The 16,482-nt window shown below is 51.2% G+C and overlaps 1 protein-coding gene across 1 annotated transcript in view; it reads left to right on the top strand.

Moving 5' to 3' along the window:
* The window catches only part of LOC107194807, a 172,731-nt gene that overhangs the window by 148,425 nt on the left and 7,824 nt on the right, over nt 1–16,482 (top strand). The window contains exon 4 of the mRNA XM_015584510.1: nt 12,973–13,219. Within this exon, the coding sequence (XP_015439996.1) occupies nt 12,973–13,219 (247 nt within the window). The remainder of the gene's footprint in view (nt 1–12,972; nt 13,220–16,482) is intronic.

The raw sequence follows: 16,482 nt of genomic DNA, 5'->3' as shown, positions 1-16,482 counted from the left end.
ACGTTCGTCTCGTTACGTTTTCATTTTTCTATACCTACTCGCTGGTTTCGCGCGTCGCTGACGGTCATTCACCCAGCCTGTCTTCCCAGCTTTCACGGCTGGTACTTGGGAAAGAAACTCATCGACTACTACAAGAAAAACAAACCGCCATAAAAAAAACTGAAATGTCTCGGAGTAGGAATTGATGCTGCGAGAAAGTTGCTCCGTGACACAGATACCGTGTCAAAATAAAAAATAAAAAAAACCCAGCGGACGACGCTCGAGGTTACCGGGCAGGTCCGCTGAAATTACATGGGAATACGTGTCACCGTTTCGCAACCGGAACGTATATCCCTGTCGCTCTTGTACACATTTCCGGGCGTGGACTCGCGTTTCCACAGTAATCCGGAAAGTAAGTCCCACTTTCAATTCACTCGACGCGGCATTATCGTTCAATGAAATTCCACAGCCAACGGGACAGCGGAGAATCAAAACGAGATATTCCATTCGCGAGATCGTATCTCAGTTACATCGGGAATTCATTAACGCCCGTGTACTGACGTGCAAACTGAGTTTCCGCTGGGGGAAACAGTGGTATAGAGGAAGGGCCTTCTGGTATCGACAATTACCGAAATTTACGCCAAATTAACCTTCGATGTTAATATTTATTTCGGTACTTGAAATAAATTTACCAAATGACACGAGGCCCGTTTGTTCTGCCACTTTTTCCCCCTAGCGTAGCGCTGGGCAGCGTAGGGGCCCCTCACGCGCCTGTTTCCCCAAGTTTTAGCTCCTGGGAGACAACTTTGCCCACCGCTGCCCTAGCGGAAGCCGAGTTTACTCGTGAGGGTTAGAGATGGCGTGTAAAATCACTAACGGTATCACAATGATCGCTGTATCACGATCACGGTCGTGATTTAACTTCATTCAACTTCATTCACGACCGTGATTGCGATTTTTGTATCTTGAGTGAATTTGCTTACTGTGCAAACAACTGTTATGTTTCTCCACACAGAAACGATCACGAAAAATCACGAATCACTGTGAAAAAACACCATGATTGAGAACGAACATAATCGAATCACTCGTGATCCACAAGTATCCAATTCATGCCATCTCTAGTGAGGGTACACCCGTGAAACGTTACAGCCGGGGGGCGACAAATTCAAACGACGTGAGGATACGAACGAGCCACCGTTACATAGATTCATCAGCCCTGATCAGTCGACTATATTCATATTCATACTCGCCAGGGATCCGAGAATATCCACGCCCGTTGGTCAGATCGCGGTTGTGCGCGCGCGTTTGTGTATCGTGTGGCGGGTGAGGAAAATGGTAAGCGCATCGGTGCATTCGCGTCCGTATGCATATCTGGCGAAGTCCATGCTCGGACCCCCGTGTAGCCGGTTAATACACCGAGAATCTCTCCGCGCTCGGGCACGCGTTAATATAAGCCGACGATGGCGGCGGAGCGGTGTGCATCGTCGTCGATTAGTTGGTATATACCAGTGATGGGCAACTCAGCGCCCGCCAAACTCACTAGCGGTCAACAACGTGCAGCATGCGGGCATATGGCAGTGGTGGATGAAATGTGTGAATGAGAGCAGGTATCTATAATTTTCTTCACAGACAAATATGTCGTGAATCACGACTCGTGACTCGTGATGCGTCCTGCTTCGCAACCCCTCCACAGGAGTCCGACATCTATCGTATGTCCCCAAGAATGAAAATTTCGAGGACGAATTAATGAAACTATTCCATATGAAGCTTTGAACATCGTACGGAAGATTTACAAGTTACAGAAAACGGAATTAATTTTATTGTTATAAGTCTGAAGAATATTTAAGCCATGCTCGAGCTGGCTCGGTTGCCCATCACTGGTATATACCTACCCCGTGTGCGCGCACGTGGGCTAATGCGACGTTACGCCAGTTATGTTATGTCGAGTATGCGAACCGCACTCGGGGGAACGATGTAAACCGAGGGAGAACCGAGAACGGATCTTCCTGGACCGCAGAGTCGATCCTCTACGGACAAGGACTACAGCGCTCCGCTCGGCTCGGCTTGCATATCGGCTCGGACCGGTCGCTGCTCCGCAGCAGAGCAATTGCATTTCGCGAATTATTGGCGTATCGCCGGCAATTTCGCCTCTGTTGTCTGTAGCCGTGGTTGGATTCATGGCTGCATTGGTCGGCGACGGGGATGTCTGTCGGGGATGATCGCGGCCGTCTTCCGGCAGCCACGAATTCCTTCGGTTATCGACTGCGTCCCTCGAACAGACAGGAGGCGTATTGGTCCGGCGGAAGAGGGTTCAGTGGGAATTGTGCCGGGAATGGTCGAATAGTTTATACACGCGTCCTGGAACTGGCGATCTGTCGCATAACTTCGACTGATTTCGTCACCGATTCACGAAATCATTTAATTCTTAATTCGCCCCAGGCTGGTCGAGAGGTTCGTTGCGTTTTTTCGAATGTCTTTAATAGACCGGCGGATTGATTCGATCCTGTACACGCGTGCGAGATGGTCGGTTAACAGCAATTACCGCTGGCCAGAGAAGCCTTCGTGAATTTCCATTAGTCGCGGGCGTATTTGCATCGACCGCTGGGCAACGCGCGACAAATGGAAATTTGACGGGAGTAGTTCTTTGGCGAGTTACCGGTTGAATTAATGCCCCGGGGGGCTGGCTTCGAATAGAATTCGATTATCGGTGATAATTACAGCTCATTGGCGGTGATTGTGGAATGGAAATGGTCGGTGTCGGTCGCGCTTTCGCGGACCGAACCGACCATTAAAACCCGTTGCGCCCACTCACCCATCCCTCGTCTTTTGTACGCGACACGAATTACCCGACGAGAATTTTCCCATGGGGGGGGGGGGGGGCGGGGGTTGTTGCTCGAAGCCCGTTCGCGCGCGGCCTAGGAAGAAAACAAGGGGACCGTCTCCAGCAACGATGAAACTGAGAGAATAAACGGAGAGAGAAGGGCGAAAAAAAACGGGGCGAAGAAGGCGTAGAGAGTTCCACGGAGTTTCATAAACAGAATTATGCTAACTACTCGTGGCACCGAAGCGAGATAGAAAGGAAAATCGAATTCAGACTCGGTTGAACCCTCTCGAGGAAACTCGCTGCGTCCCACGTTTAATGCACCGTTCTACGTCTTACACGGATTTTCGTAGCATCTCGAAGAAAAAAAGAAACAGAAAATACTCTCGATCGTTGGATCGTGGGATCATTTTTTCTCACGTCGCGAGAATAGAAGCTTACCGATTACGAGAGCAACTTCGACTCGTGTTATTAAAGATCGTTCGAAACGAGAACGTAGTCCCGTGGGACATGTCTCGGTTTTTGGCGAGAAGGAACGCAAAGGTAAAAATTCTCCGTAGGAGTCGAGAGGCAGGCCGCGACGCGGTGGTGGCTGATACTCACGAACCTCTTAATCTCTTCCTCGCTTAATTATTCCCTCGTGAAGCAATAATGAGAAGCCGGGCAACGTACCTGACCCCGTTTCAAAGGAGATCGTCATTTAGGACGGTGGCTGGCGCACGAAGAGGCTCGACCGAGTGACAGAGAGGGAGGATCATTTAGAGGTGATTTGCCTCTCGCCTTGCCGCCCCTCCGTCTAAGATCCATCCCCCTCCACCCGCGTTACGCTCTATTTAGTAATCTCAAGAAATACAAGCGAGCGAAACGACGTCGTGAAGCCAAGCCTGCCTGCCCAGGCGGCCGTCCTCCTCGACGTCTGTTAGTTAAATTCATTTAACGAATTTACCGTCCGGTTCTTCCGAGGGGCTGTCCTCTTTGAGAATTTCCATCTCGGTGGCCTCGACCCTCTCTGCTTTCTCCCCGGATCGAAACGAGCAAGTTCAACGCCATGGAGGAGGATTTACATTCCAAGGACTGTGCGCAGGCTGTCGCGACGAAAAAATTCTAATTAACCGATAAGCCCGATAAAAAAAACACTGTGGCACCCCTCTTTCGGGACCCCGACCGATACCGTCTTGAATTACGACGCGGCAGAACGGCGGAGGAGTTCGGAAAATGCGAAAATGAAATTTTCCCTGCCCGCGAAAAATAATCGTTGCGTGGGTAATTGGTTGGTCGAACTACCGCGTCCCTCATTCGCCGCCCATCGTCTCTGTCTCTCTTCTCTTTCTGTCTTCCATTGCTAGCGATCTTTTGCATCGATGGCAGAACGCTTGTGTCCCTTGAAGAACGAGGCAGTGAGAAATAACCGTACGGACCGGTTACGGGCACCCCCGACCGAAATAAAATAAAACGGATATTAAAACTGGGCGAGAGCTAATTTCCTCGTCTTCACTCCGAGCATAATATCCAGCTTCTCCGGCGGACACTCCTGTCCTCGTACTTTTCTCCCCTCTTTCACCGATTTACCACCCCTTTACCACCCCTCTTATCGGACCCGCTAAGCCATCTATCGAACGGAACGCCTTCTGAATATTCAGCGGCGAGAGGAAACGAGAGGAAAAGCCCGCGAATGACCCGGAGAGTAACCCGGGGAAAGAGGGAGAGAGAAAGATAGCAGCGGGATCGAGATCGAGAGGCGAGAAAATCAAATTCGAGGCTCGAGTCTGACGAGTGACAGGCCGTTGAACGTACGCTGCAGATGCGATTAAAGTCTGCCGGGACGTCAACGTGATGCTCCTGAAATGCGAATTCCCTTCCGTGCGAACCGCTCGACCCTTGACCCACATTCGCGCAGACGCGGTGATTGAATCGCTCTCGGTGAAAATCCCGCCGATATCATACGCTCGGGGATAAAAATCGACGAACGCCCACGGTCGATACGCGTGATATTTATTAATTTACCGTCCCGAGAGGCGCGGGGATTTCACGAGGATTCTGACGTGACGTCAAAGACATGTTCGCGTGGATCGCGGAGAAATTGAAAAGAAACCCACGCAAGATCGACAGACCCAGAAAGGATCGTTCGACGGCAACGTCTGCAATGGGATTTTATCCCACGTATGTTCGATCGTGTCCTCGCGAAATCTGCCCTTGAAATTGCGGTCTATTGCGGCGAAATCCTTCTATTTGCGACCGGGCTCGCCTCCATAAAACGAGTCGCGCTTGGATCGGAGGGACGACGAAACGAACAGGAGAGAGAGAGGGAGTGACAGTGTGCAGCAGTGGGCGGGAAGAAGAGCCAAAAGAGGAAACGGTCCACTCATCCGACCGTAATCTCCGTTCCTGGCAACGAGAGGATCCGCGTTATCCTTCGAAATCGGAGGATGATGCTCCTTCGGGACGTAAACGGTAATCGGACACCGGAGGACATACAAGCCCAGACGCAACGACATCCGATACAACGTCCACATAATATTGGCAATGCTTTTAGCCGCGACAAACAGCGACCTCCTGCTCCCGTGCTCCTCGATTATCCCCCCTGGCAGGGGATGCTGGCATCTCTTCGCGGCGAGAATGGGGGGGTTGGACTCTGCTCGATCTTTTTCGTACGACGGACGTTGATTCGATCGTTGGCGAACGGACAAACGGTGTGATCAATGGTTTCGAGGGAATGTAACCGAGTTTACCCACGTTTAAGTCAGATTCCCACTAGCTGTCACGGTATGGTCAGATCGCGTCAAATCAGGCAGTGGTGCTTATCACTCACACTTCATCGATCATCGCCAATACGTTCAATTCTTATGTATTGTGGTTGAAATAAAAACGAACCAAGTATGGCATGTCTGAAATCGTGTCGAGAAATAATGATACTTCAGAAAAAAAATAGATTATACAGGGTGAACCACGAATCGTGATCAGTAGAGATTATTCTGTTATTAGCAGTCCGATCGAACATGTTTTTATCAGGTATATAGCATGGTTTCAAGAGAGTTGTAACGTGATTATAGCAATTTTTTTGTCAACTCTTTTTTTTTTCATAATTTTTCAAGGTCTTTTGACTGTTAATGTGAATCTGAGTTTAAAAGAAGTCTCACCGCTCGTTCGTTCGAGTGGAGCAACAACGAGATGGCTGTCGAGTCGCCTAGTTAGTAGAGAGCCAACCGATTCGAGTCCAAAGTCACTTGAAACGACGTTAATGTCTCCCCGTCAAAGGACTCTCCACTTCATCTACGCGTCCATCTTCCCGGTAATGCACAATGCCCTCCGTTGTCCCAAGTGGGAACCACTCGAGGGACGTTGTACAACTCCGTGAGATTGTACACCAAGTCCGACGTAACTGCACACCTTCCACGTGAATCCAGCCACCTTTGAGGTCATTACGCCGCTCGCTTCCGTCGTGTTTCGACCTCCACTAGAGGCGAACAGTCGGACGGCTGGTTAATCAAGCTCCGTTTCACTTACCAACCAACCACCCTCCTGGACCCTTCTCTTCTCTCTCCCACTTGTCAGTGCCTTCCCGTTCTGTTCTCGTCGAACTCTCTTGCGTCTCTTACATGCCGACTTATTCCGTGTCTTCGATAGTGCTCGAACCTGGGCGACCGCGTGTGCCCGACATCGCATTCGTCACAGACGACTGGGTTTCTTGTTTACGCCGGTCAGAAATTAGGTGTCCCTTCTACGATTCGATCACCGATAAAACGGATTAGCCTACGGGAACAAGTAACCCTTAAGTGTTCACGTCTGAAAATGAGAGAGCTATAAGGAAGAATGAACTCTCTCTGGTTTCCATCTAGAGGAACTATAGTAAATCCTCGATGAATGTTACAAGGTTCCTCAGCTGGTTCAGACGTCGTCCCTGCCACTGGAGGGTTCCCCATGGAACCACTTAAACGCCCAGTGATGGGGATGACGTCTGAACACTCGGTTCCGAGGAGCCCTCATCGAACACTCATCGAAGATATACTGTAATAACCACGGTTTTCGTCGGGTTTTCTGTTCCCCAGCCACAAAATTAAAATCTCGGACGGTACCTACCCGTATCGACCGTTGCAGTCGGAAAGTTACTCGCGGGATCGTAACTCGAAGCAATAAAAGAACGATCCACGTTTTTCAGCCAACCTTCGAACAGTAAGGAAACGAGCGAAGAGCACAGGAGAAAAGAAGGTGGGGGTGTGTTTGTTCGGGTGGCCGCCAGCTCATTAGGTAAATCCCAAAAAAGTAGGGTATACTCCGACGAGGAGAGTGGCGAGCGGAAATTTATTCGTAAACTTTCGCAATTTAAATAACCACGGTGTTTCAATCAAGCGGCGCCGCGTTGCGGCACGTGCGCACACCTACGCCGCCTATACATACACCGGCCGAGATTACTTTCCTCCCTTTAGACTTTCATCGGCTCTCACACCCCCTCGTCCTTCCCACCCTTCCGTTGCCTCGATGCTGCGAAGTATCGGCGGCCAGAGATTTTCGTGTCGTCGGCGGTACGCGACCGTTAAATATTAAGCAGCGAACTGCCCCTGGAGGGAGACTTTGGAACAGCTTAGAAACTTATGTACCCGTTTGGTAAATATCTCGGAGCCCTTGATTATAATATATTCGAGGATCCCTTAAAATCTCGAAGGGAGCTTTTGATTTTCTGTGGGCGTTTGCCCCCTATTTACTACACCCTGTTTTAGCTCTGTGTTCACGGAGGAAAACGCAAATTCGGTTCGTTGCACGATTGCATCCTCTGTATCCATGAAGGGTCGAACGTGTGCGAACGACTGGCGTGGGGAAGCGAACGAGCAGACGACGGGAGTAGCCCAGATCAGTTAGTCGCCGATAACCAACCGCGCGCTCGGCAGGGCCACTTGACCGGATAGGAATAATGCCTTCCACCGTGGTAACACTTCCTGATAAGCATGTAGCCCGTCTGTGGCCGCCGCGATAACGGCAAAACAATATCCCTGCTTGTACGACCCGCGACATGGTGTATGGATTTGGTTTCGCTCGGACGGTTGAACCACGCGCTTCGCTACGCTCGTCGAGATAAACGACCCGGCGAATGCACGATGCTCCTCTGGGCATCGAATCTTTGAACGTACCGATTAAAATACAACTTTCAAACGTTCAGTAAAGAATATATTTATCTTGTTGGAGAACTGTGGATTTCGAGACCATTTCCGTACAATTGGAATTGCATCCCTTAAACATTCGAATACCGAACTCCTCGACTCGATTTTCCACCGAGGAAATGATATCCTTTCCTGCCCGGTCCAATTCAAACAAATACGCGATCCCTTCCCGCCTCGTGAAGAGACGTGAATAGCTGTATATCCGCAAATACAAGGGTGGAAACGAGACGATATTACCGACCGGGAGGGGAGTGATAGAATAGTGCAATCCCACGGGTTACGGGAGGTGAAGGGGGCTTGGCGGTGGAGGAGGGGGCGCAGGGGGATGGGGGGACCAAGGGTGGAAAGTCGTTTATCGAGTCGACAGGCTGGGTGTACCCACGCGCATTGATATGCAAAATTTGTAGTTTCGAGAAGCTTACGAGAAACTCCGGGCGGCAAGTAAACTTGAAAATCCGATGCGCTTGTCGGCGAACGCGAGAGTATATCCCGGGTACGGAGGCGGGTTTAACCGGTTCGTGCTTCCGGTGTCGGGTTCTGCGTACGTGATGGTTCTCGGGCGTTCCATCGAGTCGAGGGGGTGGAAGTACCCCGTTAATACAACTCTAAACATTCCGCTGGCATTTCGGTCGAGCGATGTAGGTCACCGTTGTCGAGGGTACGATTAATCGTCACGAGCCGCGGAGCTCTTCGATCATCAACGCAGCCACTCCCCCCCCCCCCCCCCCGTTTATACTGGATGCATTGGTACAGTAAAAATTCGTTTAGGGCTGGCAACTCCTCCTCCTCTTTCCTTTTTCACTCGTTGTCCTCTTTATTTTTCTATATGTAGAATCGATTCCTCTATTTCGTAAGCGCTCGACTTCGTTCCCAATTTTCGGACAACTAATCGATATTTTACTGTATACATGTACAGTAAGTCATGAGTGTTCGAAGGCTCCTCGGCGTTGAGCGTTCATCCGTTATCCCTACCACTAAAGGGTCCCTCATGGAACCAGTCAAGCGCCCAGTGGTGGGGATGACGTCTGAACACTCAGTGTCGAGAAGCCTTCGAACACTCATCGAGGATTTACTGTACCATACAAAATAAGTCGTAGCGTAATCATGAACAAGACCCCTCTTTCGAGGTGTCTGTTACTCATTTAAAACGATTCATGGGGATGCCTCCAGGGGACTGGCACCGCGATGGAGCCTACTGTGTGACGTTCGCGCGCACGCAGCAGTCGAGCCGCGAAAGCGAGTGGAACGGAGGTGCAAAAGACTTCTCGGTAGCTGCACACGCCGGGGCCAGATAGAAACAGAAAAGGCAGTTAATTAGCACGAGTTAAAAGCTCCGCTTAAATGACCTATTCAACGCTTAGCGACATTCGCCTCGCCTCGGCTGTAACTTTCCGAAGGAACGGCGCTCGAGGAGGGTGAACGTCGCACGGTTCAGGTTGTCCTCAACGTCGTCCTCTTTACGCAACGCGTGGGGGTACTCCTTTATGCTCCCCGGGCAGATCTATGCTTCGGACACGTACGCGTCTTCTTTCGACTTTGACTTTTTCCCCTCCTTTCCCCCGTCCTCGGTGACGCTTCTCGGAGAGGAGTTCCTTGTTTCCGAAGAGGTTCGCGTCATGGCTAAATGAAATCCATTAGGAGATGGCCGATGGAACGTCTGGCCGCGAGAGGTTCTGCCGGAGGTGCTCGGAAATGGGGGACAGAGAGAGGGAGAGGCAGACGTCGACCTTAATGAAAAATCATTACGATATCTATGGGAGAGTGTGGAGATAGGAGGGAGCACAAAAGCAAAGCCCAGGGTGTGAGAGGCTGTCTAGGTGGTTGGGAATGGGTTTGATTAGAAGCGGGCCCGGAAGTTTCCATCTGTTTCCGCGGTGGCTGTTACGCGGCGGGCAACGGCTGGTCGAAATCCATCAGAAGCAATCCCGCCGTGGGTTCTCGATGCCATCCTCAATGGGGGGGAACCGGTCTGGAACTTGGCCCGTCTTGTATAGCCCCGGCCACCGTCCTGGATATTGAATCCCGACTACTAATTGCTGCTGCGCCATCGTGAAATTTCCATCAGCGTGGCGGATCGCATACCATAACACGAACGCCGTGGATTGCGTGCGGGTTCCCCCTCTCCTCGAACACGATCGTGGGGAAATCTGGAGCTAATCCAACGCCGAAGGAATCCTCCCGAGTTCGCCAGACCGGAAACGATCGAATAGTTTTGAAGAGACGCGGTGGACATCGCGATAGGGGCGCACGTCTGTGTTTCGCTAATCCTCCGACGGACTTATTGACTTATCGGCTCGAAACGGACAACAACTCGCTATCTCTGTTTCTCATTCTTGGTAGCCTCCCCCGACAGGGACCGTGAAAAAAGAAGAAAAAAAAACACAAACGGGCACGGCAAGGGGTTAAGGGAAGCCCTTCGTCGAACGCGTGTGCCGGTGTGCTCGAAGGGACGCCCAGTCCACAAAGCGCTTTATGGTCCGTTATACGACCGCAAGCTCGTGATACCATGTTTAGCACGGGTGCGCGATCACGAACACGACTGGCCTGTTCCAGGTGCATTCAGCCTTCGCAGTGTTTCTCATGCAATATGCGCTTTACGACTATTCGGTACGGGGCCACTGTATGATTCGTCGAACAAGGGAGGAAGGGAGGGGTGGGTTTATGCGTTTCTTTGAAGTGCCGTAACGTTGCGACCGCACGCGATATTGTTGACAATTGTTCGAACGATCCTGTCGTTCTCGCATGTCACCGGAAGAGACACCATAAATCCTGAAGATTTATTCGAAATGAAACCACGCAAGGGATGAAAAAAACAAAGAAACCGTATATGCGTGTATATATATATATATATATATATATATATATATATATTTTTGTATCCCCGATAAATCAAAGGAAAATCCCGAATCCTAGTCGATTCGAACTAGAGTTAGGGAGCAGAGGGAAGGAAGAAGTTCGATTGAGAACCAACTTACCACGTGCATCCGGTACGCTGCTCTCTGGGCGCCGGATAGTGAATCCGACAGCCATAGAAGCATGCGCATTGCGCAGCCAGAAGAGAGAACTCACGAACCGTGTTGGCGCGCTGGTGCGCGCTAAGAGCACCGCTAAGTGTGGTCGCGTCGTGGCTGACAGTCGACGGCATTAGGCAAATTGAAATCTTGCCGGTAGAAGAGACGGACGGGCGGCTAGTTCACGTTCGCCTCTATATGTCCGGGCTCACGGGCTTCGCGTGAATCTGCCCGCGATGGTGTTTCACCTCTCGGACGACCGCGAAGCGTGAAACCCTGGAACGACCAGCCACGAACGCTCCGCGAGGAACAGTCGACGGGGGGGCCAACACGGGTCGCCGACGAGTTCCCTGGAACCGGAGCTTGTCTTCCACGTTTCAACCATCTCTGCCTCCTTTTTTACTACGTACATAACTGGCCGCTCTCGGGATAATCTTTCAGGACCCGGCCACCTCTCGAACTAATCTCGTTCTCCTCTATCTTGAACATTTAACTGTACACGAAGGCGAGTGCACAGCGTCGTCTTCGATAGACCGCAAAATTCTGTAGCACCGCTGTCTCTGAGTTATTCGAACGTCTTGCAAAGTCGTTGTTACCAGCAATCAGTTCGGTTGTTATGCACACGCAGGATCCCACCGATCCCCCGTTCCCATAATAGACACGGTTATCGGGTATGGGTACGCGTTCCCCCGAGCTCATCACCGTGGCACGACCTACTATTGGAAGTGAGCCGCAAGTTGTTAACCTTAGTTGACGGTTTAATTACACAGGCAAATATTATCGAACTGACGGAGTTAATTAGATAATTAAAACTTGAAGGGTAAACTACTTTGCCCGAGCGGCGTACCGACGGGAAGGAACGCGGGGGCGCGCGTTGGTGGTTCGCCCTCCACCCCCCTTTTCGCCCACCGATCTCTATTCGTGTTACGGGGTGTACACCTGGAAAGATGGAAGGCGAGATTGACGGCGTACCGCAAATCGTGATTCTTCCACGTTCTACCTTCCGCCCGAGAAACTTTCCGCGCGGAGACGTGGATGAAACCAGGATCTACCTGTTCCCACTGCAATAGAGATGTCCTTAACGAGAAATTCCTCCGTCTTGTCTTTTTACTGACTCGGAAAATTCGTTCGTCTTCCCCCTCTTATCCCCCCGCCCCGCCCGAAGCTCCAAGGTGAATTATTGCGCCGCTGAAGGGTTCTTTATCATTCACCGGGGACATTTTATTATCGCCGTGTTTCCTCGTGGTCGCCCAAAGGCCATAAGCGACCTTTCGTCGAGAAAAATCGGGATCGCACAGGCTACAGATTTCAGTCTGTTGGACACGACACGCTAAACTCCAGGCACTCGTTCTCATTCTCTAGAATTTTCACTAGAGATTCGCACGATCGTCACGGAGGAAGCTGCGAATAAATACGCGCGGTCGAACCGGCACCCGAAACTATAGGCAAAGGCGAGGTCTCGCGACTCGTTAAAGTTTACATTGAGAAAAGCTCTCGGGGGTGCAGCTACGGGCAAAGCCTGTCTGAACAAACAATTGCAACGAGCTCCCAACTAATCTGATGTGCCGACGAGCGGCAGCCAACCGTTGAGAGAAAGAGTAGGAAACGAATACTAGACAGAGAGAGAGAGAGAGAGAGAGAGAGAGAGAGAGAGAGAGAGAGAAAGAAAGAGAGAAAAAGAGGATAGGGGTGGGCTGAAAGTCGATGCGCGATGCAAAGTAGAATATCAATATACGTATACGTAACGCGGATATGCGTTCTCACTAGTTTTTACTTTGTTGTCACTAGTTATCACTACGAGTAACCACCACTAATCACCACTATCTACTAACCACCATTAACCACCAATACCTACTAACCACCAATGCCTACTAACCAGTGATAACGAAGTATGTCTCATTTAATCTTGTGGGTCTCGTTCGCTCTCTTTTGATTGGACGACTACTCGTCAACTCCCAACTATACCTTCAGATTGTTTTAACCGGCGTTGTTTCGTTTCCTGTTCCAGACACAAACGGAAAGTGCAGAACCTGTTACCGTGCAAGAGCGCAGCAGGATCCGCGGCAGCGGCGGCCGCCGCTGCGGCCAGTGGCCGTAGTCGGGTGTTAGCCGACGGACAATCGCACACGGGGACCGGTAGCGCGGGCGTAGGCGGTGGCGCGGTTCTCTACGAGGATCTCCCGGACGCGGTGTCGCACTCTCAGCTGCACAATCATCTACCACCGCATCATCCCGGCCAGGCGCCGACGATCGAGGTACGAAATCCCGATCAGCGACACAGCCTACGGGAACGACAGCCGCAGCAGTTGCCACGTGCGCGACCACCCGTGCCGCATCATCTCGACTATCTCGACTACCGGGATCCGAGGGCGATACTGCGGGTCCAGGACAAGCCCTCCAGGGCTGTTCTGGGCGGTTATCGAACGCCCCGTGCCCTGCTCGCCAAGTCCCAGGGTGTACCGCTCTCGATAGCGACCCACACGCCGCCCGGATGCAACGCGGTCACGAGTCCGTTGTTGCAGAACGGCGGCAACGTGCTGCGGAACAGTCACTTGCTGCTGGCCAGTCAGAACGCGTTGATCACGAGTCCGCAACCATTGTCCCCGACCCCGTGCACCGTGGTTCCTTGCGTAACGATCTGTCCGGACGCAGAGATCACGCTAAACAGCGAGAAGTATCTGGGTGACAGCTGCGTTACCGGTCGACCGATCGATTCACGGCTTCCGATCACCCCGACTCATCGTCCGAGAGTCCAACCCCTGTCGGAGAAATCTCAGAGTTCCCTGAATTTCACCTCCGGTCAGCTCCAGCAACCGATCGCGGGACTCCTGTCGCGGGACGAACTCTCGAACAGCAGAAGGCCCTCGGTCGATTCCGAGGGATACTCGTATATAGACTTCAAGGACACGGAATTGGAGTCCACGAGGTACGATACTAACCGAACGCGTCGACCAGACACGGGGACCACTCGGATAACCTCGTTGAGGTTGTTCCGTTCGTCCACGGTGAGATCGAACTCGGTCGACGCGGACGGTTACTCGTACATCTTGGACTCTGGGTTCAGGAAAGCGCCGGGCACTGCGAGGAGGATCGTGGCCGAGGGTACCGAGGAAGAGGTGTGTCCGCTTTGCACGATGCAGCAGATACACAGCCTTCTCAGCAAACCCGAGGATGTGTATCTGAACGTGCAGGGCACGTGACACATGTCGCTCGCGAGCGATATATTCTTATAGAGACCGACCTGTCTCGGATGGCTGTACCCCGGCTGGTTGCAGGTGTATCGACGCGACCTTGAGACCAGCTGGAGCACAGGAGACGGTACACATATCCCGTGATATCGTCGGCCACGATCCGTTCGACTGTCGTTCGAGCAACCACCCCTAACCCCTACCCCACAGTCGACGCGCGTGGCCCTCGCGTTTCTGATGTAAACTCGTCGTCGTCGTTAAGCTCTACGTTCCGTCGTCAGGTCGTAGGTAGTCTAGTGTCTTTCCGGGGTTAGTCAACAGGCAGACGGAGGCGCGGTGTCGTCTTTGATGTTCCTTCTCGCGGTCGAAGAATCGTCTCCAGAGGTTCGAGAATCGTACGAGTTTTGTTCACGCGTCTCCGCTGCTTTATTAATTTTCATTCCACGGGGAGGGAAGGGGGGCGAGAAAGAGAGATACACTGGGTCTCTCGGCAGTTCGTTTTGTTTCACCGTTTGGGTTCCGAACGAGGCCAGGCCTTACTTCAGTTTCCGTTCCTCTTGCTCGCGTGATCCGGGTGACGAGGCAAAGACACTAGCGCGGACTAGTCAGTATTTATTTTGTTACACGGCCGTGCTTGCACAATCTCGCGTTCACGAACGAATTATGGAGGGAAATGGGTGACGAAGAATAGAGTAGTATGGGGTTGAAGAAATACGGGGTGGGATGGAGAGCGAAGAATGGCAGAGGGGCCTTATTACCGTCGGTTGTGTGAGCACGGCGACAATTAGACCGCACTCCATGGTTGTAAATAGATTAGATCGGTAAACATTGTAAATCACACACACACACACACACACACACACACACACACACACACACACACACACACACACACACACACACACACACATACACAGACACACGGAGTGAGACGAGGAACAAGGAAAGAGAGAGATGAAGAGAGAACGAGTGAGAGAATCGTACATCTATATTAATATAAAAGTATTAAACGAAGTCAGAGAGTAGCTGTGCACCCGAATGAACGGTACATCACCGGATTTGAGTTTCTGATTTGTATAGACGCTCGTGAAATGATTATCACGAGCATTTATTATTATTATTATCGACGCGCAGATTAATTATTATTATTATTTATTGTCGTTACTGTGTCCCTTACCGACGACGGTACGGTGACCTTGTGTCTTGTAAATATATTCCGGACGGGTTAGAGGAAAACGCGTGTAGGATTGCAGAGTGAGAGAGAGAGAGAGAGAGAGAGAGAGAGAGAGAGCGAGAAAGTTACGAGAGAGAAAGACGTACGGAAAAAGAGTCCTGTGTGTATATCGAAGCGGTGAGGAAGGAAAGGTGGAGAGTTTGAGAAAATAAAATTACTTTACTGAAAAATTTGACAAGGAGTGGTTATTGACCCGGTCCACAATCCCATCCTTCGTTTCCCTCGCATCCTTCGCAACGGAATCGCGGAATCACGATCGAAAGAGCCGCGACGGAAAATGTGGGGGGACGTGCGCGGCTAAAATGGGGGAAAAAAATGAAAGAAAGAAAGAACCGAACGCGCGAAAGATCGATAGTAAAGTCTCGAAGCGTGTGGCGCGAACGCTCGACGTGGAGGGTTAACGATAGAGTCGAACGGAAATAGAAATCGGAACCAATCATCGTCTCCCGACACAATAACACGTGGACACGGAATAACCACTTCTGTGTTCAAACTTTTTCCAAGGCGAATGATAAACGTAGGCACGTCCGGTTCTTCGTCTTTTTTTTTTTTTTTTTTTTTACTTTTTTTGGAGTTCCGCCGCGGCGGGCAGTTTTCCGCGCGGACAAAGGCGTGCGCGTGGACGAGAACGAGGATAGAGGAGAGAAAGAGGAACGGAACATCAGACAATGTAAAGGGGAACCAAAGGCGGGAAGAAAAGTCAGGGGAGAAAGATCGACGGGGCCGCCATTGTGCCGCGTCACCTTTTACTCTCCGAGCGATCGCACGTACGAGTGTTCTCTCGTAATTTCGCAAATGGGGCCGGAACGACCGTTCCTCTCCCACGAAACCGTAATTTAATTGCTCCAACATGTCTCGATTTCTCCCTGTGGTATTCGAGCTTGTACAGCCGCATCTTCGTCCTGTTCAGATTTCTTCGAGAGTTACAGATAGTTAGCTCGCTAGCTGTCGGTGACTGTCAAGCTGTTTCTTGTCCGGTTCCCTTGATCGATCGGTGTCAATGGCACGCCGCATCAAGCACGCTTCCGTCGGCGGATAAACCGAATAAATTGGCAATCTATGCCACCGGAAGTATAGCAATTTAACATCCACCTGT

Source organism: Dufourea novaeangliae, unplaced genomic scaffold (genome assembly GCF_001272555.1).
Source record: "Dufourea novaeangliae isolate 0120121106 unplaced genomic scaffold, ASM127255v1 scaffold8, whole genome shotgun sequence".
Classification (NCBI taxonomy): domain Eukaryota; kingdom Metazoa; phylum Arthropoda; class Insecta; order Hymenoptera; family Halictidae; genus Dufourea; species Dufourea novaeangliae.
This window is presented reverse-complemented; position numbering and strand designations above follow the sequence as displayed.